The sequence below is a fragment of the Olea europaea genome, chromosome 10 (assembly GCF_002742605.1).
Source record: "Olea europaea var. sylvestris chromosome 10, O_europaea_v1, whole genome shotgun sequence".
NCBI classification, from domain to species: domain Eukaryota; kingdom Viridiplantae; phylum Streptophyta; class Magnoliopsida; order Lamiales; family Oleaceae; genus Olea; species Olea europaea.
In genome coordinates this window covers 10,023,223-10,049,460 of record NC_036246.1, presented here as the reverse complement: position 1 = coordinate 10,049,460, position 26,238 = coordinate 10,023,223, and the positions used below count along the sequence as shown (strand labels likewise).

Genomic DNA, 26,238 nt, shown 5'->3' with positions numbered 1-26,238 from the left:
CTCGTTTGGCCCCCCATTCTCCTTCTCATTCTTTTTCTCTGTCTCTTATTTTCAACCACACAATCTTCCATAAAATAATATTATACGCAAATCAAAAACTTTTTATTCTTTTTCAACTACACATTTTTCAAAAAAAATTTATTCCAACCATTAAAATTTGGAAAGAATAGGGGCCAAACCTGGCTTCAATTTTGTTTGAAATAGTTGCGGGAAAAAAATGATCAAAGAATGAAAAAACCCCTTTGCCACTGCATTTTAATTTTGCTAGCCAAACTTCACTTATAATATGACATTTTTGTTATTTTCATCTTCAAAATTTAGAGCTTTGTTGCCCGTATCAGATTTTTTCATAATTATTTTAAAACATTGTAAAAAGATTCAAAATATAAAGGCCCCTTATTTGAAGTTGGCAGAAGGCCCCAAAGTAGCAAGGCCGGCCTTTCCTTTCCTTCAAGCACTCACTTCTCATCTCCGGCAAGAATTTACCTTTACGTCTATTGGCAACCTTGGTTACTTCCTAGGGATAGAAGCTTCCCATGATGCTTATGGTCTCTACTTATGACAAAGTAAGTATATTATAGATGTTCTTCACCGATCCCGCATGTTTGGAGCCAAATCTTATCCTGCCCTGTTTGTCTCTGGTCAGAAGCTTTCAGCTAGACATGGAGAATCTATCAACGATGTGACTTGACAAATTGTGGGTGCCCTGCAGTATTGCATGTTGAGCCGACCAGAAATTGCATATTCAATCAATCAACTTTGCCAACACCTTCATGCTCCTACTGAGATTCACTGGAAGTCAACCAAGAGAGTCCTAAGGTACCTCAAATGCACCATTGATCATGGTCTTTACTTCAGCAAAGGGACATTAGGACTCACGGCCTACTGAAACGCTGATTGGCCTGGAGATACCATAGACATTCAGTTAACTACTGAATACAGTATATTTTTCGTTCCATGTCTTGTCTCAAGGTGTGCAAAAAAAGAAAGTGTAGTCTCGACCTAGTTCCGAGGCTGAATACCGGGCCCTTGCAATGGTGGTGGCTGAATTATACTTGATATGAATGTTGTTAAAAGATCTTCAAGTCCCATTGAATTTACCTCCCACTGTATGGTGTGATAATCAGATTGCCCTTACGCTTGCAGCTAATCATGTTTATCATGCTGAAACCAAGCACATCGAGGTTGATTTTCATTTTGTATGTGAAAAAGTATTTAATGGTGATGTAAAACTCTGCTATATTCCTACCATGGATCAAATTGGTGACCTTTTTACGAAAGGTCTGTCTTCTTCTAGTTTCCGCATGTTGTGCGACAAGCTCATGATTTGTCATAGCCCCAGTAATTGAAGATTACACCTAAGGATTAGTTCTGGGAATTTCTTTGCACAAATCTTATTTGCTCTAAGCTTTGTTTGTAAAGTTTCCTTGTGTACATTTCAAAAAAAATGTAATGAGCCTATAAATAATAATACACAAATGCTATGACAAATTGTCAAAGCACATTCATTATCATTGCCTGGCAAGATTGTATCAGTAGGTACTATGAAGCTCTCCAACATATACTTTGAATATCTATTTATTAGCATGAAGTTCCCTGAATTAAGCATGGCTGCACAGGTGAATTCACCATTATTATTTCCAGCCCTCTATATTTCCATGCCTTGAGAAGCGTAGATAACGAGTTTCCCTTCATTGGTTAACTGGACTTTTGATCCTTCTGGAATTGAATACTCATTTTTCTACCAAATAATAGTTTGTTCTAGCATTTTATTATACCAAATAGCTAAAAGGAAGATATCTGATTCTTCATTGTCAGATGGAGATCGTTCAAGAGCATAATAAATCCAAAGAAAAACTTGCCCGAATATGAGCACCAGGGAGGTTTAGCTTCTTTAGCAGAAAATGAAGAGCAGAGCCCAACTTTATGTTCACTAAGATTGGTCTGCAGCAAAAGAAGCTGAGAAGAGAAGATACACTAATTTGATCAAGAATGATTTGAATTGTAGAACTGGGAAGGCCATTTTCTAGATGAAGAGAATGGAAAAGTTAATGATGCACTTACCCACTTAAATTGCATAGAATTTAACTTGCCAACGTTAAATACATTGACCAAGACGAGTTCTTGGCGTGTTCTTTTTGTGTTTGCATTCATTTCTAGGAAAAAGTGATGCAGGAGAAGTGGGATGATTTCTACAGAGAACTTATATAGTAGTGTAGCACAAGACGAACAAGAATTCCAGCAAGAAGGCGAAGAAGAGGGCAGAAAGAAGGGGGATAAATTGGAGAAAAAGAGGAGAAGAAACCAAAGAAGAGACTAGGGAAAGAGAGGGGAGGGAAGAAGGAAACGGCTGCAAGCCAAAACAACTTCCAATCTAATTCTTCATCGTCTCTTTGAAATTATATTACCAATTCTTATAAATAGAGAAACCAATAGACCTAAAAAGTAAGTGGGCTTGGGCCAAACCCAATAATACAAGCCCAATGAAATAAAACAATAGGAAATGATCCACAAGAAAATAAGCTAGCCCAAACAAGTAATATCCACATCAACTCTCCTTGGATGGGAGAAAAACTTGACTCTGTTGAGTGGTTGAACTTCCACCAAGGGGGACGATCTTTCATAAGAACCAAAAATCGAAACTCAAGTTTGATCTAGAGTTGTTGTAGCTTTTCTTTAACAATTTATGTTCGTGTCAAAATCAGGCCAATTTACCCAACAAGCAATGAAGCTCTGACTTTCTCTATCATTGGTCAACACAATCTGTTCATCTAAAATAATATCAATTTTATCTTTATATGCTGTGATAAGAGGGATTGAAGTAGACATAGTAAAAGATTCAGTGTAGGAGTTTCCATGTGGAGGTAGAAACAAATCAACAGAGGAGTTAAAATATCATTTGTAAATGACGAAGGACCAGCACTACGGGCTTGCAGTATAGCATAATCCCCAATGTTAAATTCAAAATGTTGTTTATGCCAATCAGCTTGAGATTTATATAATGCATTACTTGCGCCAAGTTGTTTATTGATCTCAGTATGCAAGTCATGAAGATGATATACAAATGCTCTAGCTAACAACAACACACTAGCATGCGAGGACATGGGAATAAGATCTAATGGCCACCTAGACTTATAACTATGAACAATTTCAAATGGATTTAGACCTAGAGACCGATTCACAAAATTGTTATATGCAATTTGAACAGTTGGGAGGGATCAAGTCCCAATTCTCAAGATTTTTCTGGACTATAGACTTGAATAAATTGCTAGGACTTTGGTTAACGACTTCATTTTGACCATCAGTCTGAGGTTGGCCTGCAGTGGAGAATTTCGATTTAGTGCTATCCATAGGCAACTGGGTTATCCAAAAGTGACTAGTGAAATCATGGAATATAGTATCTAGAGTCTCAAAAAGAGTCTGGATGCCACCTAAGGAGGTGTCCTCACTATCATCATCAAAATCTTCAAGTTTAGGTTTATATACTAGATTTTCTAACGACTCATTTATTACATTCTTTTGTTCTTCTATGACTAAGGCTCAGTTAGGACATTTGGAAGAGATGAGGCTAAAGTCCTTACAACTGATGCATAGCAAGTGAAAAGAAGTCCTTGAAATTCCAAAAATTTTACCTTTATTTTTCAAGATTGAAGGAACATTAGACGGGGAAGGTTCTAGAAGGGACTTAGCGGGAGGAAATGTAGCCAATGAAACAGAAGAATGGCTGTCAATACGCCTTCCATATGGAGAAGGGGGCCTTGGACTATCATGACCTTTACACTTATTTTTCTAAATGAGAGGAACACTAGAAGGGGAAGGCCCTATGACAAACTCATATTGAGGTAGGGCTAATAGTCAACTCATAATCTCAGGCTAAAGAATAAATGTGATCAAGAGTAGTGACACCTCGAAGGAAAAGCTCACGCCTAAGATCATCTCTTAGACCTTGGCTAGATCTACTCAAAGTCGTGGTCTTATCCTCAATGACATGACATTGGGTTTGAAATTCCTCAAATTGTGCAATATACTCAATCACTAACCGATTCCCTTATTTAAGAACAGTCCATTGAGTAAAAACTTCAAAATCTAAGTAGCCATCAAAAGTAGGAGTATCTAATTTAATGCCTCTAAAGAAACTCTCCTTATGACGAGAAAGTGAATGAATACTATGATGATTACCCCATTCTTGCTCACGAACCTGATCCCTATCCCTACGATCGTGTCGAAAGCATTATTGATGACTCTGTCGATGATGATATTGTCTATTATGGATCACTTTAGATTTATGAACGTTAGTCGAATGAGGGATTTTCTTAAAATGGCTCATTTTAGCAGCTAGATTCTTTCTCTCCTCACGAGTAACAGCTATATCGGATTGGACAATCGCTAATTCAGGTTGAAACTTTGTTGATTAGCGACAAGTCGGGGTAATTGTCTTGATAGTGCATCAAATTGGGAATGATCCATAGTCAAAATATTAGCACTAGGGATGATAAAATGACGACCCACAATTGCATGCAATGTAGTAACGACTAAATGCAATGTATGAGAAGATCAATGAACAACAATTGCACATAAAGACAATATAGACTTTGGTAGTTATGATTTTTTTTTATTTTTTTGTGGGATTATGTAAATCCTAATAAGGGAAGCTAATACTGCTGATCTATATAAAACAACAAAGCACGGGTCAAATACCAGTCAACAACATAATGACATAAAAGGTTAAAAGTGAACAAGATAAGAGTTTGAATAGGTCTGGGGTGTCGGTTATGTGAATTTTAGGTAAAAGTGAGGAATACCGCAGCACATAGAAATTAATCAATGCAATTTTAAAATGAATAGTAATATAAATCAAAGATAGATAAAATAGTAACTTTCCTCGTTCGTGGAGACACTGTATTGATTCGTTGAGATGCCAAGAAAGAAAATTCACGTGTTCGTTGAGACGCGGTACTAATCAATCAAACTAAAATATACCTGCAAAACAATGTCAGGAATTCTCGATTTTTCTTTTGTTTCTTTTCTTTTCTCTTTTTTTCACCTTTTTTTAATTTCTTTTCCTTCACTTTTTTTGACTATTTTTTTTTTACCAATATACTTAAATCAAAAACATCAGAATTTCAAACAAAAACCCAAATGAGTACAGTTGCGGTTGTGGGCTTCAAAGGTATAAGTAGGGTGGGCCTATTGGGTAGTGGGCCAAATGTGTCATGCCTTTTGTTGAAGTATATGTGAAAGTGAGCTGGAAGGGGTTACATGAAGTGGAAATTACATCCACACCTGTTTTTTAACTTTACAATTCAAAAATCAAGTTTAAAAATTTTTAATTCAAAAATCAGGTCGTAATTTGAAATTTTAATATTAATAATCGTACTATAAAATTAAATTAATGTACAAATCAACCTCACCTTACAACCCCATCCCATTCAACCCTACCAAACCTAATCAACATTCCCCCTTTTCCCTTTACTCTCTTTCTCTTCATCTCCTCTCTCCCTCTTTTTTTCTCTTATCGGAAGACCACCATCACTGGAAGATCATATTTGCGACATGAGCATCTCTATTCAGCTACGTTGTACTAGATGCGTAGTGCTACACACAACAACTTCTTTATCACTATAGTGGCTCTATTTAGTACTATGGGAGTTTGTTTTGGTTGTTAATGAGGTTCTGTGGGAGTCGATAAAGTTTTGCAGCTTAGTCAGAATTATGTTAGTGGTGGTAGTGGTTCTATCGGTGTGCAAGTTGTTCGCGATCTTTTTTGGTGAGGGTGATGGTTCTAGTGGTGTAGGTGGTGCTACGTTTGGGATAGGATTGGGTTGGGTTGTATGAAAAAAGTTTGTGACAATTATATAGGGGAGTGTAATCAATAAATTGATTAATTTGTGACCAAATGTCACCTTAGAAAACATCATATCAATTTTTGTCACAAATCATTATGCATAGGTCACAGATCAAATAGAGCCGATCACAGATAACTAATTTATGTTCACAGGTCACATATTACAATTCATAGTTTAAATGTCATATGTCAAACTTCATATGTCACAGGTCACTGTGTAAAACTTTAAAAGTTCAAAAGATCATATCACAAACTTTAAAAGTATGTTCACAATTTACAGGTCACATGTTTCTTATATATTTACCATATATATAGTCATAATTTACATGTCATTGTGCATAGATCACATATAACTTAATTTTGTTCACAGGTTACGGGTCATCATTCGCAAGTCATAAGTTATATTGTATAGGCACGGATATAGGTCACAGATCAATCTTAATCAGTCACATATCAGATGTCACATGTCTTTATGCACTGTTAACATGTCATAGATTTAAATTCATGAGCCATGAGTCATTTTGTATAGGTAAACATATCAATATCTACATATCATAAATCTTAGAGAATTGGCCACAGGCCATTAGATCAATAACATAGATAACAGATAAATGTCCAAAGGTTAGGGATCTAAGAGAATTGATCACATGCCATTGTTTCAACATCACAGGTAACACAGTTTACATGTAGTTTAAATTACATCGGAAAAAAAATACAAATTTACATAGATAATAAATCAAATATCTGAATCAACTTTACACTCCATCGACGAATCAGTTATCTATAATATTTTAAATCACACCACCAAAAATCTCATTCCTTCAATCATTCTACTACCAGTCGATTTTTCAAATTGAAGTTCAATTAGATAATTCATTAATTCTTGTCATTTTTTGTTAAATTAAAAATTCAAAGAAGCTGCTATCCTTAAGATACTGTACTCATAGATTTTGAATTGGACGCCGTTTTATTTAGATCTGTACCATCACCATGGTGTGAGAGGGGATGCAAACAGGATAGATACCAGTGACTATGGCTGGATGAGTTTGTAGAGAGAGATTGGCGAGAAATTAGAAAGAGAGTGAAGAGGGTTCGAGATATTAGAATGAATATTTACTAGATATATAATATATTATTCTACATATAATATTTATTAATTATTATCTGAGTTTTGAATTAAAATTTTTTTTTTCTTAAAATTGAATTGGAGTGTAGTTAAGACTTGAGTGATGAATTCTTCCCTTACGTGAAATATTAGAAGGCTGTGGTGATTGAAGGCAAAATTCTATGGGTTCCAATTCAGAGTTTCAAATCTACAAACAAATCACCAACCCAACTTTGGTTGTCAACATTGACTCTAGCCACTGGGGAGAGAGAACGGCTGCAGATTGGTTATGGGTCAACCGGAATTTCGAAATTTGCTGGCATCGCAGTGGCTTGAAATTAAAGAAGGAGATGGGTCGATTTGTGATTTGGATCGGGGTGGAGAAGGGGACGATTGGAATTGAAGAATAGCGACGAAGTTGGATGATTTGTTGGAAATTTGCGGCGACATTGATTATGGAAGGTAGCTAATGGCAAGGAGAGAAAGTCGCAGAGGGGTGCGACTCGATGGAGTGGGGTCACAAGCAACGGTGGGGGTTGAGGTTTAGAGTTGGGCCGATTGCTGGGTGGTATGAATTTCTTTTGGTTATTTTGTGTATTGGGCTTGTTGTTAAGTATGGGTATTGTATGTATTGGGCCGATTGTGATGTGGCAGTGGGCAGTTTTCCTCCTCTTTTTTTGGTTGGATTTGTTGGCTGCTGCAATTAAACATAAAAGAGAGGCACCGTAAGTGGTGGTGGTTGGCAGTTAGTGGGTATTGCGTTGTGTAAGGAGACAAGAGATGGTCGTCGGCGCTAGGAGAGGTGGAAAGGCGGTGTGTGTTAATGAAGAAGTTTTGTGAGTTTCGCAATAACAGGTATGGTGTGTGTTGAAGATGATGCTGGGGATTGTTGTAGGTTATAGTTGCTGTGGAGGTTTGTTTTACCAAGCGGTTGCTGAAACAGATGCAGAGAAGAAACTGTTAGCAATTACCGTTGGATGAGTTGGATAAACAGATAGAAGTGCAACCATTTTTATGACGAAATCCAGATTTTGGCTCTGTTAGGTGGGGAGTTTGTCTTGTGCAGGCAGCTTTGGTGCGGTGGGTTTGTGAATTTAAAATTGGAGAGTAGGCTGAAGGTTTATGGAGTTAACTGTCAGGGATGATTGTATGGTAGTGGGTATTGGCAGTTGCAGTATGTAGTCGGACGGTGTCACGATGCGTTTGGCCAGATGTTTGTGTGCGGGTTGGAGAGGATGGATGGATCAACTTCTGGTCAGGGATATATGGTGTTGAACAATATGGCTTTGTATCACTTCCATGTCAATTTTGACTCCAATTTTCAATGAAAGAGATTGAAAACCAGGTTAGACTCTGATACTAAAAATTGATGCAGGAGAAGTGGGATGATTCTTGCAGAGAACTTAAATAGCTGTGTAGCACAAGAACAAAAATTCTAGCAACAAGGCGAAGAGGGCAGCAAAAAAGGGGGAAGAAATCGGGGAAGAGACTAGGGGAAAGAGAGGAGGGAAGGAGGAAACGGCTTCAAGCCAAAACAACATCCAATCTAATTCTTCGTCGTCTCCTTGAAATTAAATTATCAAGTCTTATAAATAGAGAAACCAATAGACCCAAACAGTAAGTGGGCTTGGGCCAAACCCAATAATACAAGCCCAATAAAATAAAACAATAGCAAATGATCCACAAGAAAATAAGCTAGCCCAAACAAGTAATGTCCTCATCAAAATGTATGGTGGCAAAAACCAATTGTTCGAACTTGTCAACTTGCCAAAGGCTTTGGTAATATTTGTCAAGTCTTTTCTTAGCTTCCTTGTTGAGCATGAATTAATATCAGTAAAATTGCCACACGGCCTGTTTTCAGTACCAGTAGAGAAATTTCCATAGTACAGTCACAACTAAATCCTGCAAACTTTACAGGTATAGTCACGGTTACCAATTAATCAATCTTCCACATGGGAAAGGCAAGTAAAGATTATTGAACAAAAAAACAGTAAATAATACAACATTTTTTTCCATCAATGAAAGTGCAATCCAAAGTCTGTATATCATCCATAAGGTATGGAATTAATTCTTGCATTGATACATAACATACATGACAAAACGTTTAACCAATCCAATTCGTATTTCCATCTTTCATTCAGATCATCATCTCTTCCAAATCAGTCGACATAAATAGCATTATGTAGGTGTTCTATATGCTGAATGTTTCACATTTGCAGAGAATAAGCACTAGAAACCAGCCCATCCAGCAGGGTGGGAAGCCAGCTTACTTTCTATATTCTTTGATTCACTGAAGCGCTGAGAATTATTTAATTCATCAACTCGTAAATTGAACTGAGGACTTGTGGAAGGAGCTGCTTTAAAATTATCTGTTCCAAATCCCCACGTGTTGGCACCTGAATTTAGTTCAACGTTCTTTCTATTTTGGTTACCGTTTCTTGTTCTAACAGATTTAGGTGTACTTTTTGTTGATGTTGTTTGTAGCTTGGTATCATCAGTGAAGGCCTTCCACGACTGAGGATCTGGGCTTGCAGAACTTTGGTCGAAAAAACCTTGTTGGAGTTCCTGAACCGTTCCTTCAATCTTACCTGTCTGCTAATAGAGAAGAATACAAGAAGGATGTAAGTTTATTTTGCTAACATGTGCATGTTAGTTACACTTAGGACTCAAACATAGTCTGTACAATAAACAAGGTTTTAGCTCATTTTCTTCCTGAATATATTGTCAAATATAATGGTTGGAAAAATACCTGTTCAGTTGTAGATGGTTGGCTTCCAGGAGATGCTTGGTTTCTGGAGACATCTCTGCTTGGGGATGGAGTTCTCACAGCAAGAACTTGCTTCAGGTCCTGCATCTCTTGTCGTTGTGATTTGCAAATTGCAGACAGCTTTTCATATCTGGAAGTTATTTCAGCCTTTTCCGTATACGCAACAGTGAGCTGCTCTTTTAGCTTTTCTATCTCGGCCTCTAATAACTCTTCTTTCGCCGATTTCCTACAGTAACTTCCTGGGCTAAGTTTATTAGTATCAAATTCAGCAACAAAAGTATTGAACACCTCGTTTTGAAAAGTAGGCTTTTGCTCTGGTTTGGTTGGTTTAGATCTGCCACGATTATTGTCAGAATCATCAGGGAACAGATTTATTTTGAAGTCCTTAGAAGGATCATTCCCAGGTCCATTGACTGATCTCACTTGTGCTTTCTCTTGGACATGCTGGGATTGAAGATTTTCCTCTTTTCGAGAAATCATTACATGGCAAGTCGGATTGCTTTTGGAATTGTCGGGAAATTCTTCATCATATTTGCGCCTGGCTTTGTCCTCCTGGCCTACTGAATCCTTTGCATGCTGAGTGGTCCAGAAAGCACCTAATGAACCCGTGCTTCCATCCGTCTCCTGATTATGTGGCTGTGATGATATATTTTGAGGAGCTTCAGCTAAGGGAGGAGGTGGTGGACTTCTACAAGGCATCGGGTTAGACTTTTTTAGGGGCCTTGCCATGCCTGCAAACAGCCCATAGGACAATTTCAGAATTTCAACTTCTCGCATACATGATACATCTCTATGACACTGTTATTTGATTAAAGATTTCCCAATTATCCCCATTTGAAATCCCATTTGGATTTAGACATAACAATTTTTTATTGTCATTTCCCCCCATTACAAAGACCATGAGAAGAATGTCGTTACCTCCGTGCACAGCAGCATTCTGCTGGGGTATTTCTGGAGGTCTGTCAGGTAACGACTTCTGTAACCCATCTGGTAATAGACCATTAACACGAAACCAGACCTGAAAAATAGGTGCCAAACAAAGTAATAAATAAGAATATTAACAAGATTAGCCCTTATTATGGCCACGGGCACAAATATCTACAACTAACCTAAGGAGATGAATGGCCAATCAAGCAAAAAGCTTGCCTGCGTAATATCTGGTCTGTCATCTGGGGAAGAATGAAGCATATCTCTGATGATGTCTGTCAAAGATGCACTGTATTTGGGCAAATCTGGGATCCGATAGTTCCCATTTAAAATCTGAAGTTTTGATTCACCATCAAAAGCTGACTTGAAGTAACATATGCGGAAAAGCAGGCACCCTAATGCCTACAAAGTGACAAGCTAATAATAATTTTTTCTAGAACTTCAATATGAAATTAAAAAACTCGAAGCTATTTCTGGATTCATGTACAGTAGAAGAAACCGTCCACTTACCCATATATCTACCTTCTCGTTTATGAGTTCTCGCCTATATAAATCCCACATCTGAGCCAAGAAAAGTCCAAGGGTAGTGAAACAGTTATTCCATCACAAATAACAGAGTTCCTCATAGCAAGTTCTTCGTACCTCAGGGGCCCTATATGCAGGTGTTGTGTGTTTCCTGATATTATCTTCCTCAATTCCCATTTCCTCTGGCTTCTCAAAGCGCTTATGATTAGTAGAGGTACTACCAAAATCACACAGCTTCCATAATCCATCAGATCCAAGCAAAAGATTCTCGGCCTTCAAATCTCTACATAATGCAATGCAGAAAACAAGCAGACAAGTCAAAATAAGAAGAATCAGAACGGAATTCAACGAGGAAGACTAGCATACAGTTATATCACAATAACACAATCCCAATCTATTACATCATGGAAATGAGATTATAAAGAAAGAATAAGGAAATCCGCAATAGTAGGTCTTAAGCATATTCTCGTTCAGCAGATCAAAAAATTAGTCCAATAATGCTCTATACCACTGCAAGTAATTCATATCGTTTCTATGTGAAGGATTGAAAAGTTAATCACACAATCAAATAACAATTTATGGTGGCATATACTTTGGTAAATGTACAAGTCAGTCTAAAACTGACCCATATTGACAATGTTATTATCCATATGAAAACAAAAATACTTGTGAGAAACATCATAAGCCCTTACCGGTGAGCAATTGGTGGAGTCTTGCAGTGCATCGCAAAGACAGCATTGCATACATCCCTGAAAATTTGAAGGATCTGCTTCTCCTCAAAAAATCCAGCTCCTCTGCTCTCTAGAACATTAACCAGAGACTTCTCACAATATTCCATGAGGAGGAGAGCTTCCTTTGTCCGACCCATATCCAAGATGGTATGGGCATGAAGAGTGACAATATTAGGGTGCCCTTTAAGTGATTTCATCACTGAAGTCTCCTTCATCACTAGTTCTAGTGATTCTTCGTCATTACATATGATATGCTTTAATGCATACTGCTTGGATACGTGTATTGCATCTCGAGCTAAGTAAACATAGGAGAATCCACCCTCAGCAATAGCATTACGAACTTGAACTTTGAAATTGCCAATGTCAATGGTGCGTCCTTCAAGCCCATTTTGTTCTTTAGGCATAAAAGGTTTGAATCTCCACATCGTTGGTTACTTTTAAAGATGAACCACTGCATATATGATAACATCATCAATCAGTATCAAAATGACATCTGTTGAAGTGAAGCAAACAAGTTTTGGACAAATAATAGGACTTAAGTTAGAAGCCCACAAGAACTAAGCAACAATTAAAGCTTTCTAATATAACCCCTCATATTACCAACTATTAATATAGAGAATCAATTGGAATACAGTTACTATTACATCGGTAATCATTTATAATCGTTGGCCTCAAATGGAATCAACACACCGACATGCGATTTTTTGAAAAAGTATTGACATGATATGTCATCGACATATTGATTAAATTTTTAAAAATTTTTACTTACAAAGTACAAATTCAGTTCTATACAATTTATTAATTTTTCTTGTTGAATCTTTTAAATGAAAGTACCTATTCGTTATTTAATAATAACATTGTGATAAAAATACAATATTTTTGAATAAAAAAAAAAGAAAAATGACCATTGTAGAGTATTCAAGGAGTGTTGGAATACGACGAGTGTCGGACGCGGACACATTACCCTAGTTGAAGTGTCCGTATACAAGGAAATTAATCAGAGTGAGTTTCTGCTGTATTAGAGATGCTTTTTTAATTCTACCAAACACAATTATAATGAACCTAACCCACTGAAAATACAAAATGTTCAGCACATAGAAAAATCATACCTTTCTCTTTATTTATTTTTTCTTATGCATCAGAAAACAGAAAGAATTATATGAGATCTCAACCCAACCAAGGACTATTTTCCAAACTAAAACCTAAGTAGAAAACTGTTAATTCGATAACGCTCAACAAGCATATGAGGACCGATTTGGGATTAGAGTATGCCGTAAATTATGGGCAAATAAATACAAGTGTACAAAAGATATGTTCAGCAAAAAGAGAAGCAACTTCATCAATAAACAGAAGCCTTATTTAGGAACAAGTTTTTCTGTACCTTTTAATCCATCTTTTCTATCAGAAATTAGGGATGATCTGTAGTAAATCAACACCCCAGTTCGCCATCATAAAAAATTGGCATATTAAATGGTTATGACACAACCAATAATCTATAAGGATGACAAATAGGACAAGCTCTGCATGGACTGCTGCTGCCCACGCTCCACCAGAAACAAGAATGGAGAAGGGTAGCGTATCTAAAACAGCTATATTTTTTGTATGTATTTTGTATTTTCAATATTACAAAGAAACCATATAGGATAATAGCAAATAGAAGATTTTCACACGAAAACAATAGTAATAAACACGTGGGGCAAGACAACAAAAAGGCCCCACTAACAAGGAGAATAGGCGCAGAGAAAGATGACAAGAAGAAGAGGTGGGAAAAGTAAGGGTAAGATTTTAGCAAGTAGGAGGGGATGGAAATTGGGGGCTGATAGGCCTGTCCTGGTCCTGTTTCTATTACTTATCCTCAACATTCTATCAACATGCATGTGCATCTTTAAAACTGAGTGAATATTAGTGGAATACCTTTTTGTTACTCAGCACAATAATTATGCAGTACAGCCAAGATTCCTTGCAACAGTTGTTTCGAATTTCCAATATCCAATATCAAGCTTGAGATATCCAGGACACAGAAAAACATGTTTAATGGTAAAAGTACTTATGCAGAAACAATTGACAAAAAAATAGCTCATCTATTATGCACCTTTAGGGTACTGAATTTATAAATAATTTGTAAATTCATTCAACGTCAAACCACACATTCATAATTACTACACATTATTATGCACACGTTTCGTGGGAACTACTACTACTTCTCTTGATAAACCAATTACAAATTTGCCAAATGGCGGCTTAGTTTCTTCAGCTGATGAGCTTAAATTTACATTGCTGCAAAATTATGTAATACTAGACAAGGGAAATAAAATGAACCAGTAGGCGTTACAAAACGCAAGTAGTTCTTAGATGGTCTTCCAAAGTTTAACCCCCACCCTTCCACCCTCAATAAAACATATCCATGTAATCCAAAATGTGGAAGCGTTGGCTTCCACAATTTTCAGAAGCCATGTTCAAACACTGAGATAAATTTGTATGTAACACCTAGAACTCAAATTTACATCAACAATTCATATGATTTTTTTAAAATTACAAACTAGATATAGATCCATGGAATCATCAGGCACATAAATGACCCCAACTCCACCCCAACAAACTGAGTAACCAAGTAACAAGACAATAGGATTTATCTATTTAAAGTAATGGAACATGAAAAGGTGATTTGTGAGAAAAACTGATATCCGTCAGTTTGTCTATTGCAGAAAGAAAAATTTGAATTTGAAAGATTTTTATGTTTTAGATTGAAACCTGCAATGAGACAACATCGGACTTAATATTGTTTTCCTCCTTCCACCCTCCAATGAAATTAATTCAAAGTAGCATAAGTGGCAAAGCATATTTACTTCACAACTGAAAGAATCATATTGCAACTAAATGCTGGTAATCAATTGTACAGTGATCCGCATATCACCTCCGAATGTTCAGTTATCTTTGTGAGACAACAGATAAGCAAATGTAACCGAAAGATCCGTGCCTTGGTATACCACTCTTTCATTAGACTCATTAAGTAAAAGAATAAGAGAATTTTCACATAAAATATTTTAGAAGGAAGAGGACGAATATAGTAAACAACACCAAAGAGTTAAAATAAATTATCTGAAAATGGATGATCCCTGTTATACGCTCCATAACACCAAGTCCATTTTTTTCACCAAAGGTAAAATCAGATAATCCATAAAAAGTACAAACTATAATTTACATGTATAGACAGTGAGCAAAAAACAATTCGACCAAATCAGATCAAGATTTGAAATAAATTATTGCTGGCAATAAATTTCAATGGGAAAGCACGAAAAATGAAGCCTAAAAAACTTGGGCTCGGATGCAACCGATAGCAAAACAAACTTGCCTTCAATTCTAGAAACACATAATTCTCATGATATCTAGACAGAAGAAAACAGATTATTACCTTGTATAAAGCAAAATCCAATCTGAAGCTAAAGTTAGAGTTAATAAATGGGAGCTTGAAAATCTGGGGTGCGATGTTCCTTAACTTTAAAGATACGTGATGTGATCTGTTGGTGAAAAAATTTGACCCAGGTAAAACGGGAAATGCGTGTATAATAACATATGTGGGAGACGGCCAAAATAAATAGGCGCGTTGATTGCTTTCATGTATGGCAATTGGCAAAGGGCTAAACGACGAATTTTCAAGAATTCGGTGATTTATTACCATCTTTCCACGTTCGGTACTAAAACGAATTAATTGTCCAAATAATCACCGAATTTATGTATCTTTGGCTGCTCAATAAAGACCGTTTGGCACCCTTTAAAATTCTTTAATTTAATTTAATTTATCTTTTCTTTTTTTTACTTTCAACCATACAATTTTCAATAAAATAATATTACACTCAAATTAAAAACTTTTCAATCACACAATTTTCAAAAAAATACTACCCCAATTATAAATTCAAATAATGGGAGCCAGATAGGGGCAAAGTTTTAAATGTCGAATTTTGACTACTAAACTTATCAAAATATTATACATTACTCACTTACATGACATTCGTTAAACATTTTTAACGAAATTGATGACATAGCAAATGGAATGGATAGGTGGCTCCCTAATGCCAACACCAAATTGTCACATAAGAAAAGACGTCTTTGATTGTTCATTGCACTTTAAAAGATATATTTGATTGCTCACTATACTTTTCAATGTAAATGTTATACTCTAGGTCAAATCAATTTTGGACATAAATACTTTTAATATATAATTAATGCGATTTAATGTCATATCTATTATTTAATTAATAGACAACAAAATTAAATAATAGAGTCTGTAAATTCAAATCTTCGTAATTTGTTAATCACAAGGAGTTGTGACTGTGAGATACAAATTACATATGATTGAATCTTAAATCGTCCGTGATCGTAAGTAATAACGAGATACGGATATCGTTATTACAGATAGAAAATCACGTGTGGCATTTCTTACTTGTGAAATAAGTAACTAATCTCACAAGCTAAAAAGTGGTAACACTTAAATAAACACGTAGATGTTTTGTTATAGAACAAAATATTGGAGATCCGCCTAGAGATTCCATGTGGATAATTATCTGAGTATCAATGGTTAATCTTTAACGTTCGATAGTGAGATTGGTCCTTTGACTTGAGGTCGTTATAGAATCTTATATGTGGACAGTCATGCTTTGACGGTGTTGGATGTTACTCTGTCAAGGGCCGCTAATACGGTATCGTTCAGGTATGTCAAGAATTGTATGAAGATCGTGAATGATCGATAGATGATTCGTCGCTCTTAGATAGTAAAAAATTATGCTCTGCATTTCATTCAATTAAGTCGATAATGAAATCCTTGGCCAAGGTGTACTCGTAAGTCGAAAAGGAGTTTTTAACTTATATTGACTTAATAGTAGAGTGAAAGATATTATCAATAATCGAGATTGACACACTTTCATACCTCGTAATTGATCAGATCATATTGACGAAAGGATTATAGTTTCATGGTAAACAAACGAGTTTGGTTTTGTCATACCACGTGACATTTTCTATCACATGTATTGCCCTGACAATTGCTAGATGTCAATCTGAAACGGCGAGTGTGAATTAGTGATAAATTAAAAATGTGTTTTAATTTATCAATTTTGATTAGATCAAAATAATATTTCACGTCGTTAGGCATCGTGATCGGGAATCTGATGGATCGCACACAAAAGAGAACTGGAAGATTATGATTTGTCAATTAATTAGTTTACTAAGCGTTGGATAGATTAATTAATTGGATTAATTAATTCACGAATCAGAATTAATTAAATGGGTTAATTAAATATTGGACCGGGTCAGGCCAAGCGCGTTTAAGCTTATATAAATAAGTTATTAGAGTTTACAATTTGGTAGAGAAAATTCATTCTTCTTGCTAGCACAAGAAAAATCATAATCCTACAATCTTTTTCTCTGTGTGGATCACCATTGGAGGCTGGACAATTGGACAGCCGCGAATGACGAATCAAGATCGTTGGATCGAATGAATAGTAAAAGAGTTTGTAAATCTTGTAAAAGGTACATTTTTATCATAATTTCTATCTAAACACAAAGACGATTCTCGGTGGGAATTGAAAATTATTTTATTTTTGCTGCGCATGTTTAAATAAATTCACAACAGTGGTATCAGAACCTACTTTGTGTTTTTTAGGAATTGATTTACATGATTGAGTAATCAAATGTTGATTGTACATATTTTTCTTGTTTCTAGCAATTTGAAAATTTGATTTTCGAATTAATTTAAAATAAAAAGGAAAAATTGATTTTCATATTTCAAAATTTGATTTTGAAAACAAAACCCAAAAAAATAAATAAATAAATAAAATTAATTAATTAATGGATTGGGCTGCCGGTGACCCCCCCGCCCCCCCGACTGTGGCGTCAACAACAAGTGCTACTAAGATTTATAGCGGCATGCGCTGCAACAGTAGCGTGTAGCGCTGCTAGATTGCCCATGGCAGGGAGCGTTGCTGAGCTCCTTGCCATGGGCAATCTATGCGGCGCCGGAAGAAAGATAAAAAAAAAAAAAAATTCAAGTGCTTCTAGGCTTTCCAACAATCGGGTGATGAAGTTGGGGATGGAGGCCACTTATGCAATTTATGAAATTGCAAACCCTTGTCTGCAATAGTATAAGATGGGTCATAATGCAATTTTAACATAAGGGCCCAAATTGTTATTTCTGAAATTTCTAAGGGTTGTCTATTAATTTTTAAACTTGGGTCAATTTGTAAATTGCAAAATGGTTATGATTTTGAATTTGAATTGAATTTTAAAATGGTTTTTAAATTATATTTTAAATGGGTTTGACCCATAATTTTAATTTTGACCCAAAGTAAAATTTGATTCAAAATTGACGATTGTTTATATTTGCGTTAAAATTACATTTTAACTTAAATATTAAATATGACCCCAAATTTAATTTATTTTGTTTAGGAGTTTTATCCTAAATTAAAATATTCATTCAATTTAAGTGTTGGACTCTAATTTAGTACTTCATTAAAATTTAATTTTAATTAATTTTTCACCGAAATATGTTCTTGAAATTAGAATTGGATTCTAATTTGATAATTAATTAAAATTTGATTTTAATTAAATTATCTCACCCTAAAATTTTCTCGAAATTAGAGTTGGACTCTAATTTGGTGTTTAATTAAAATTGGATTTTAATTAAACTGTCTCGCTCTAAATTTCTTCTTGGAATTAGAGTTGGACTTTCATTTGGTATTTAATTAACATATGATTTTGATTAAATAAAAATTCGCCTTGAAATCTTTGAATTAGAGTTGGACTCTAATTTGATATTTAATTAAAATTTGATTTTAATTAAGTAGTCCCGCCTTATAATTGTGGAATTAGAGTTGGACTCTAATTCAATATTTAATTAAAATCTGATTTTAATTAAATATGCATGCTAATTAAATTAATTGATTAATATGATTATTTAATTATTTAATTGTTCCAATCCATTTGTCTAAAAGAGTTTAGACGACTTTAATTACTAGAAACTTGAAACGTGTTTGCATATAATATTAGATATTATATAGGCATACATTTATGAAATGAATGTATTATTAGTGGACGATTATGGATTGACCAGGTGGATGTGTTGAATGGTTAATTTTATTCCTGTCATTTTATGAGCTTGCGAGCTCTTAATTGTTTTGAGCCTGCAAACTCGTTATTGTTGTTATTATTATGGGCCTGTGAGTCCATCTTCATCTAAGCCTGCATGACAACTAGTATATGATACATGTTGTAATTGGGCTAATTGAAGACACACGAAGATGAGGAAACCATGTACATTGATACTGAATCAATACTATACCCCTTAGGAATCGACCAACTAGTCTTCCTTATGGCTCGGGAAGACTAGATAATAAAAGTCCATAATTGTCCACACTGTTGTTGTTGTTGTTGTTATTATTATTATTATTATTATTATTATTATTATTATTATTATTTGTATGGTAGATGTATAATACAACATATATGATTGTTACGATGAGACTTTTGAATGTAAAACCCCTCGATAAAATATTAAGTCACATTTATAATCGCCCTTTTATCATTATAGTGAAGAATTAGAGTCCCAAATCGTCTCAACTTGTAGAGTACACTCAAGGCTGGTCTATTAGGGATATGTTTGATACTATGAAATATTTGATATTTTTAAATGATGAATTTGACTTAACTAAAAATTATCTTTTGCTGAAGACAATCAAGGAGAGAAATTTTAGAGGCATATTGAGCTAACACATAAGATGTGTGAAGACAAAGAGTTGTCAGCTTAAAGATCTAGGAGTTGTATGTGAGAGGGTCATAAATTTTAGTTAAATAGTGAGAGTATATTTAATTTAATAAAAATCTATGTTAAATTAATTGATGCATTTTATATATTATTCTTTTCTTTTCGTCATTTAAATTTATCGTGAGTAACCATGTGTATTTGAGTGGCATACTGGATGCCAACAACCAGATTAAATTTTCTTGATTAGCACCGCAACTTGAGAATTGTTCTCATGCATGAGAAAATTGGTTACGTCCTTGAGTAGCCCTTTCCAAAGACACTTGTTGATGGCTCGATTGAGGAAGATGTGGGTACTGTAATAAACATAGTGATGACGATAGTACTGCACACATGTGATGCTTACAAATATGTCACATGAGTTACAAAAATAACTTGAGAGTATAGATGTTAACACATGATTTTTCATTACAAAGAGTTGTATGATAATAATCATGTGTGGAAGGATATGAGACTTCCAAGCAACTATACGGATGCGTAATGACAGAGGAATCTGCAATCAGTGCTAAGGTACTGAAGATGATTGACATTGAGAAGTGTCTCAATTGATTTCAATCATGAACTACGAACTAAGTATTGACTTAGTTCTACAATCTTTGTCAAAGAGTTATTCATACTAATTATGAATTTTAATATGAATAAGCTCGAATGTACATTTATTAAGTTGCTTAACCTGCTTAAGACTGTTATGCCCAATATCAAAGCTACAAGTGGGCAAGCTATTGATTTCTCTAAAGATATTAAGAGGAAATCTAAATAGGCTTTGGGAAAGCATCCAATATGGCTAAGATCGTCAAAGCAAAGGGACAATACCAAATCTAAGGACCCTTGGTTTCATTGTAGAATGAAAAGGTCATTGGAAGATAAATTGCAAGGCTTATGTCTGCTTCATGAGTTTCTTAGGTATTCGATACCAGATGTGGATCTCATATTTATATAAATATGGAAAAACTAGATAGAAGTAGACCACTGCAAAAGGAAGAAGTTGACCTACACGTTGAAGATGAGAAAAGGTTGCTGCATTACTTGTAGGAATATACTTCTTGCCATTGTCTTTTGGTTTAGTATTGAAATTAGAAAAATGCCGCTTTGTACCCACCATAACTGGAAAATTAAAATGAATTTCATGTTCGGACATGAACTATTTTAATGTTAAGGACAATTATTATTCTTGTTTATCTTGATAAAGATCCTAATGGTTATGGTAAATTACAAAACGACATTTATATTCTTTAATACTAAGGATTCTATAATGAATATAGAAAGTATAAGGCATAAATGTGATAATTTAATTATTACCTAAATCTGGTAAGGCAGACTTTGTCATATAGTTGAAATGCAATATTACATAGAGATGTGTATGTGGAGTCAATTGATTTTGAATCATTTGACAAGTGCATATCATGCTTATTAGGCACAATAACCAAATCTCCTTTTATTTGAAAGTGAGAAATGTCTACATAAATATTTGCATAATACATAGTGATGTATATGGACCTATGTCAATTAATGTCAGATGAGATTTCTCTTATGTCATCAGTTATCATGTATACTTGATGAAATTCAAACATGAAGTTCTTGAAAGGTTCAAAGGATTCAAACTAGAAGTAGAGAAATAAATAAATAAATATACCCTCACATTAATATCCGATCGAAGTGAGAGTATCTTAAAGATAATATTTAGATTATCTAAAAGAGAATGGGATTCTCTTGCAGTGGACTCCTCCATATACACTGCAGCATACTGGTGTATCTAAAAGGAGGAATCGTTAACTATTAGATATAGTGCGATTAATAACAAGCCATGCAAATCTCCTAAAATCGTTTTAAGGTCATGTACTGATTGCAGTGTACAACACACTAAATCATGTCACATCTAAGTTGATTAGCAGAACTCCTTACGAGTTATGGAAAGGCAATAGTCTCAATTTATTTCATATGAAAGTTTGGGGCCATGACGCTTATTTGAAGCGCCTTGAATTGGATAAGTTTGAGACTAAATTCGATAAATACATATTTGTGGGATATTCAAAGAAGATATTTGAATATAAATCCTATTATCATGAAGAAAGTCTTCATCTCACGACATATCGTCTTTTTAGAGAAAATATTTACTCTAGGCAAAATAAAACTTGAAAGAATTCAAGAGTTCACTGATATAGTTAACCAAGTAGATGAATCCGAGTTTGATCTCATATTCGATATGGGTCATACTTTTGATCAGGAAGTAGAGACTCCTGAGGATATGGTAGCTCCATTTAAATCTAGTAGGATCATTCGACCTAGAAGAAGGTGCGAATCCATGATTACTAATCAAGTATTACTGATCTAGGATGATGAACCTACTAATTGTACAAAAATAAAGTTAAGTGTTGACTTAAAAGAGAGAGCAAGAGGACATAAAACTCGAGATGAACTCGACGTATGTGAAAAAGGTTTGGACCTTGGTTGACTCTCCTGATGGGATAAAACCCATTGGTTGTAAATTGTTTACAATAAAAAGGTTGACATAGATGAGAATATCTATACATACAAAGCAAGGCTAGTAGCAAAAGGTAACAAACAAAGACAATGTGTTGACTTTGATGAAACCTTTCGCTTGTAGCCATGATGAGGTCCATTCGGATTTTGGTTGCAATAGTTGCATACTCTGACTATGGGTTAAAACAAATCTCTTAGAGTTGAAATCTTCTCTTTGATGAAAAAATCAAAATGTTTGATTTTATCAAATATGAAGACAAATTGTGTGTTTACAAGAAGATAGTGGGAGCATTGTCATATTCCTAATATTATAGGAAACGACATCCCTATATCTCAATCATTGAAATAATGATTTTTAAAGAATTTATTCATGAACGATATGGAGAAGCAACTTGATCTATAGAGATAGATCTAGAAAATTGTTTAACTCATCCCAATCTATATAGATAAAATCTTGAGAAGATTTTATATGGAGAAATTGTTTTACTCTTAAACGATGTGTTGGAAAGGTTCCAAACATGAAACAATCATTGATTCAATAGCAAAAACCTAATACAAGATTGCTTTAGAAGTAGCAAAGAGTTGCAATGTGGATCAAGATGTTCATTAACGAACTTGGAGTAGTTCCTAATATTGTTGACCACATGCTATTGTATTATGATAAAAATGTGCGAAAGCGAAGGAATTAAGGTCTTATCAATGATCCAAACATGTATTAATGCAGTATAATCTCATCAGAGAGATAATACATAGAAATGATGTAAAGAGATGAACGAATTCCTACATCTGATAATATTGTAGATCCACTGACAAAGAGTTGTCGTAGCATAAACATGATCGTCATGTAGACTCTTATGATATATGATACATAAGTGATTGGATCTAGTGCAAGTGGGAGTTTGTGAGTGTTATGCCCTAAGTCTAATCAACCTTAGACATAAATAGTTTTAATATATAATTAATGCGATTTAATGATAGATCTATTATTTAATTAATAGACAATAAAATTAAATAATAGAGTCCGTAGATTCAAATCTTCGTAATTTGTTAATCACAATGAGTTGTGATTGTGATATACAAATTACATATGATTGAATCTTAAATCGTCCGTGTTCGTAAGTAATAACGAGATACAAATATCGTTATTAAGGATAGACCATCATATGTGACATTTCTTACTTATAAAGTAAGTATCTGATCTTACAAGCTAAAGTGTGGTGACACTTAAATAAACACATAGATGTTTTGTTATAGAACAAAATATTTGAGACCCACCTAGAGATCCACATAGATAATTGTCTAAGTATCAGTGGTTAATATCTAACGTTTGGTAGTGAGATTGGTCCTTTGACTTGAGGTCGTCAAAGTATCTTATATGAGGATATTCATGCTTTGATGGTATTGAATGTTACTTTACCAAGGGCCGCTAATACGGTATCGTTCAGTTATGTCAAGAATCATATGAAGGTTGTGAGTGACCGATAGAGGATTCACCACTCTTAGATTATAAGACAATATGATCTGCATTTCATTCAATTAAGTCGACAACGAAATCCTTAGCCAAGGTGTACTTGTAAGTCGAAAAGGAGTTTTCGACTTATATTGACTTAATAGTAGATTGAAAGATATTATCGATATCAAGATTGACACACTTCCATATCTTGTAATTGATTAGATCATACTGACGAAAGGATTATAGTTTCATGATAAATGAACGAGTTTGATTTTATTATACCACGTGACATTTTTCGTCACATGTATTGCCCTGACATATTGCTAGATGTCAATCTCGGATGGCGAGTGTGAATTAGTGATAAATTAAAAGGGCGTTTTAATTTATCAATTTTGATTAGATCAAAATAATATTTCACGTCATTAGGCATCGTGATCGGGAATCTGATGGATCGTATACAAAAGAGAACTGGAAAATTGTGATTTGTCAATTAATTAATTTAACAAGCGTTAGATAAATTAATTAATTGGGTTACTTATTTATATGTCCAAATTAATTAATTGGACGAACTAGATTTAATTAAATGAGTTAATCAAATATTGGACCGGGTCAGGCTAAGTCCGTTTGGACTTATATAAATAAGTGTTTAGGATTTACAATTTGGTAGAGAAAATTCATTCTTCTTGCTAACACAAGAAAAATCATAATCCTACAATCTTGTTCTCTGTGTGGATTACCATTGGAGGCTGGACAATTAGACAGCTGTGGATGGCGAATCAAGAACGTTGGATTGAATGAATAGCAAAAGAGTTTGCATATCTTGTAAAAGGTAAATCTTTATCACAATTTCTATCTAAACACAAAGACGATTCTTGGTGAGAATTGATTTTTTTTTTATTTTCGCTGCGCAAGTTTAAGTAAATTCCCAACATTCAAGACATCTTTGATTACTTACTATACTTTAAGCTAATCGAGTTTTGGTTACTAAACTTGTAAAACTGACTCTGTCAAATTTAGGAATGTTGTTCCAAGTATCATTTTTATATAGAAAAATAATTTTGCAACATATTAAAGGGGAATGTTTTAAGATATTTTACAATATACTTAAATCATGTTACAGTTCTCTTCATATTTGATCTAAATCCACATTAACAAAAAGAAAATACTGATAATTATGATGACTAATTTTTGGATGATTTTGGCATATCTTTTTGCTATAACATAAATTAATGTTTTTTTGGGTAAATGTCATACATATTTCAGTTATCTGTGTTAGGAAAATGTGTAATTGACAATCTGTGACCAAAGGACCTATTTGTCATGTTTGTAAAGTCAGGGACTAAATTGTAAATGTCTAATAGTTTAGGGACTAGAGTTGCAATTTAATAAATTTAATAGCATAGGTCTAGGGTAAAGTGGGATGCTTTGAAGATGCAAACAGCGCATTGATTTTGCTAGAGTTTCGCCCTGACCTTGCTCGAGCCAAAATTGCAGAACTGATCTCGTTGGAGTTTCGTTGGGCAGTCGCTCGAGCGAAGGTGCGTCGCTCGAGTTTCGCCAACACTTCGCTCGAGCGATGGTGTTATCTGGCCGTTGGTAATTTTAATAGCTCGTTTGGTCAGTGATTTTTCCCCCTTCTACTATAAATAGCCCTTAACCGCACTTTATTTTTTTCATATCAATTACTCAATCTACTCCAACTCTCTCAACTCTCTTTTATTATATCAATTATCGAGTTTTTACTCTCTTGTGCTGCAAAATATATAATATCAATTTAATTTTTACAGTTTATTAGTTACAATTTGAATTTATCCAATTCTCAATTCTCACAATCTCACTACATTTATATTCTTCTAGTTATTATATTTGAATTTCATCATAAAAAATCAAACAAATGGATCAACGCTCATTTGTTGAGAGTTTATTTGATATGGGATGTGGGCCACATCATGGCGAATCGTCTAGGACGTCGTAAAGTTAATTTCCAAATGAATTTGTCGGTCTAAATGACATACCCATACCTGAAGATGTTCACATTCACGTTCAGGGAAGCCACAATCCAATTAATTTGGATGATATTAACGTTCTCGAAGCGGAACATGAGAACGAAGATGCCGAATTAAACATCCCAAATGCGAGGGGAAAGATAAAGGTCGAAAAATAAGGAAAATGTTGGGATCACTTTAAGTTGATTTCAATGAGAAAAGTCGTCGATGGCCTTGCAGAATCTAAAGCAGTATGTAAATACTGCCAACAAAGATTGGCATGGCAAAAGAGAATTGGTACCACCCATCTCAACCGTCACTACAAAGCATATGCGGCCAAACATGGACTTCTTTCAGCTGGTCAAACACAATTGCAATTTGGCAGTTCAGGTGCCGGTTCTACAACTTCATCCCTATCCACATGGGTATATTTGGAGGACAATACTCGAACCGGAATGATGAAATTTGTTGCCGCCACTGAGTTGCCTCTGGCTATTACAGACAACCAACACTTTGTCTCATTTGTGACAGAATATATACAACTGAGGTACGTTAGGGTAAGTTGAAACACTCTTCGTGCCGATACGATACAATATTTCAATAATTCAA

General features: G+C 34.7%; 1 protein-coding gene across 5 annotated transcripts; it reads right to left on the bottom strand.

Moving 5' to 3' along the window:
* Positions 1 to 8,945: 8,945 nt before the first annotated feature.
* LOC111401188 (probable serine/threonine-protein kinase DDB_G0280111) lies at positions 8,946 to 15,499 on the bottom strand. Of its 5 annotated transcripts, XM_023028810.1 has the most exons (9): positions 15,313 to 15,499; positions 13,815 to 13,900; positions 11,862 to 12,351; positions 11,287 to 11,452; positions 11,155 to 11,205; positions 10,864 to 11,046; positions 10,636 to 10,735; positions 9,700 to 10,448; positions 8,946 to 9,545 (listed from the first exon to the last, which is right to left on the bottom strand). In XM_023028810.1, exons 3-9 carry the CDS (start codon positions 12,323 to 12,325, stop codon positions 9,180 to 9,182), a joined length of 2,079 nt encoding a protein of 692 aa, XP_022884578.1. In that variant the 5' UTR covers positions 12,326 to 12,351; positions 13,815 to 13,900; positions 15,313 to 15,499; the 3' UTR covers positions 8,946 to 9,179. The 5 variants fall into 5 exon arrangements, with proteins under 5 accessions (XP_022884578.1, XP_022884579.1, XP_022884577.1 ...); XM_023028811.1 differs by lacking the exon at positions 13,815 to 13,900; XM_023028809.1 differs by lacking the exon at positions 15,313 to 15,499 and having other exon boundaries at positions 13,815 to 15,306.
* Positions 15,500 to 26,238: the final 10,739 nt, after the last annotated feature.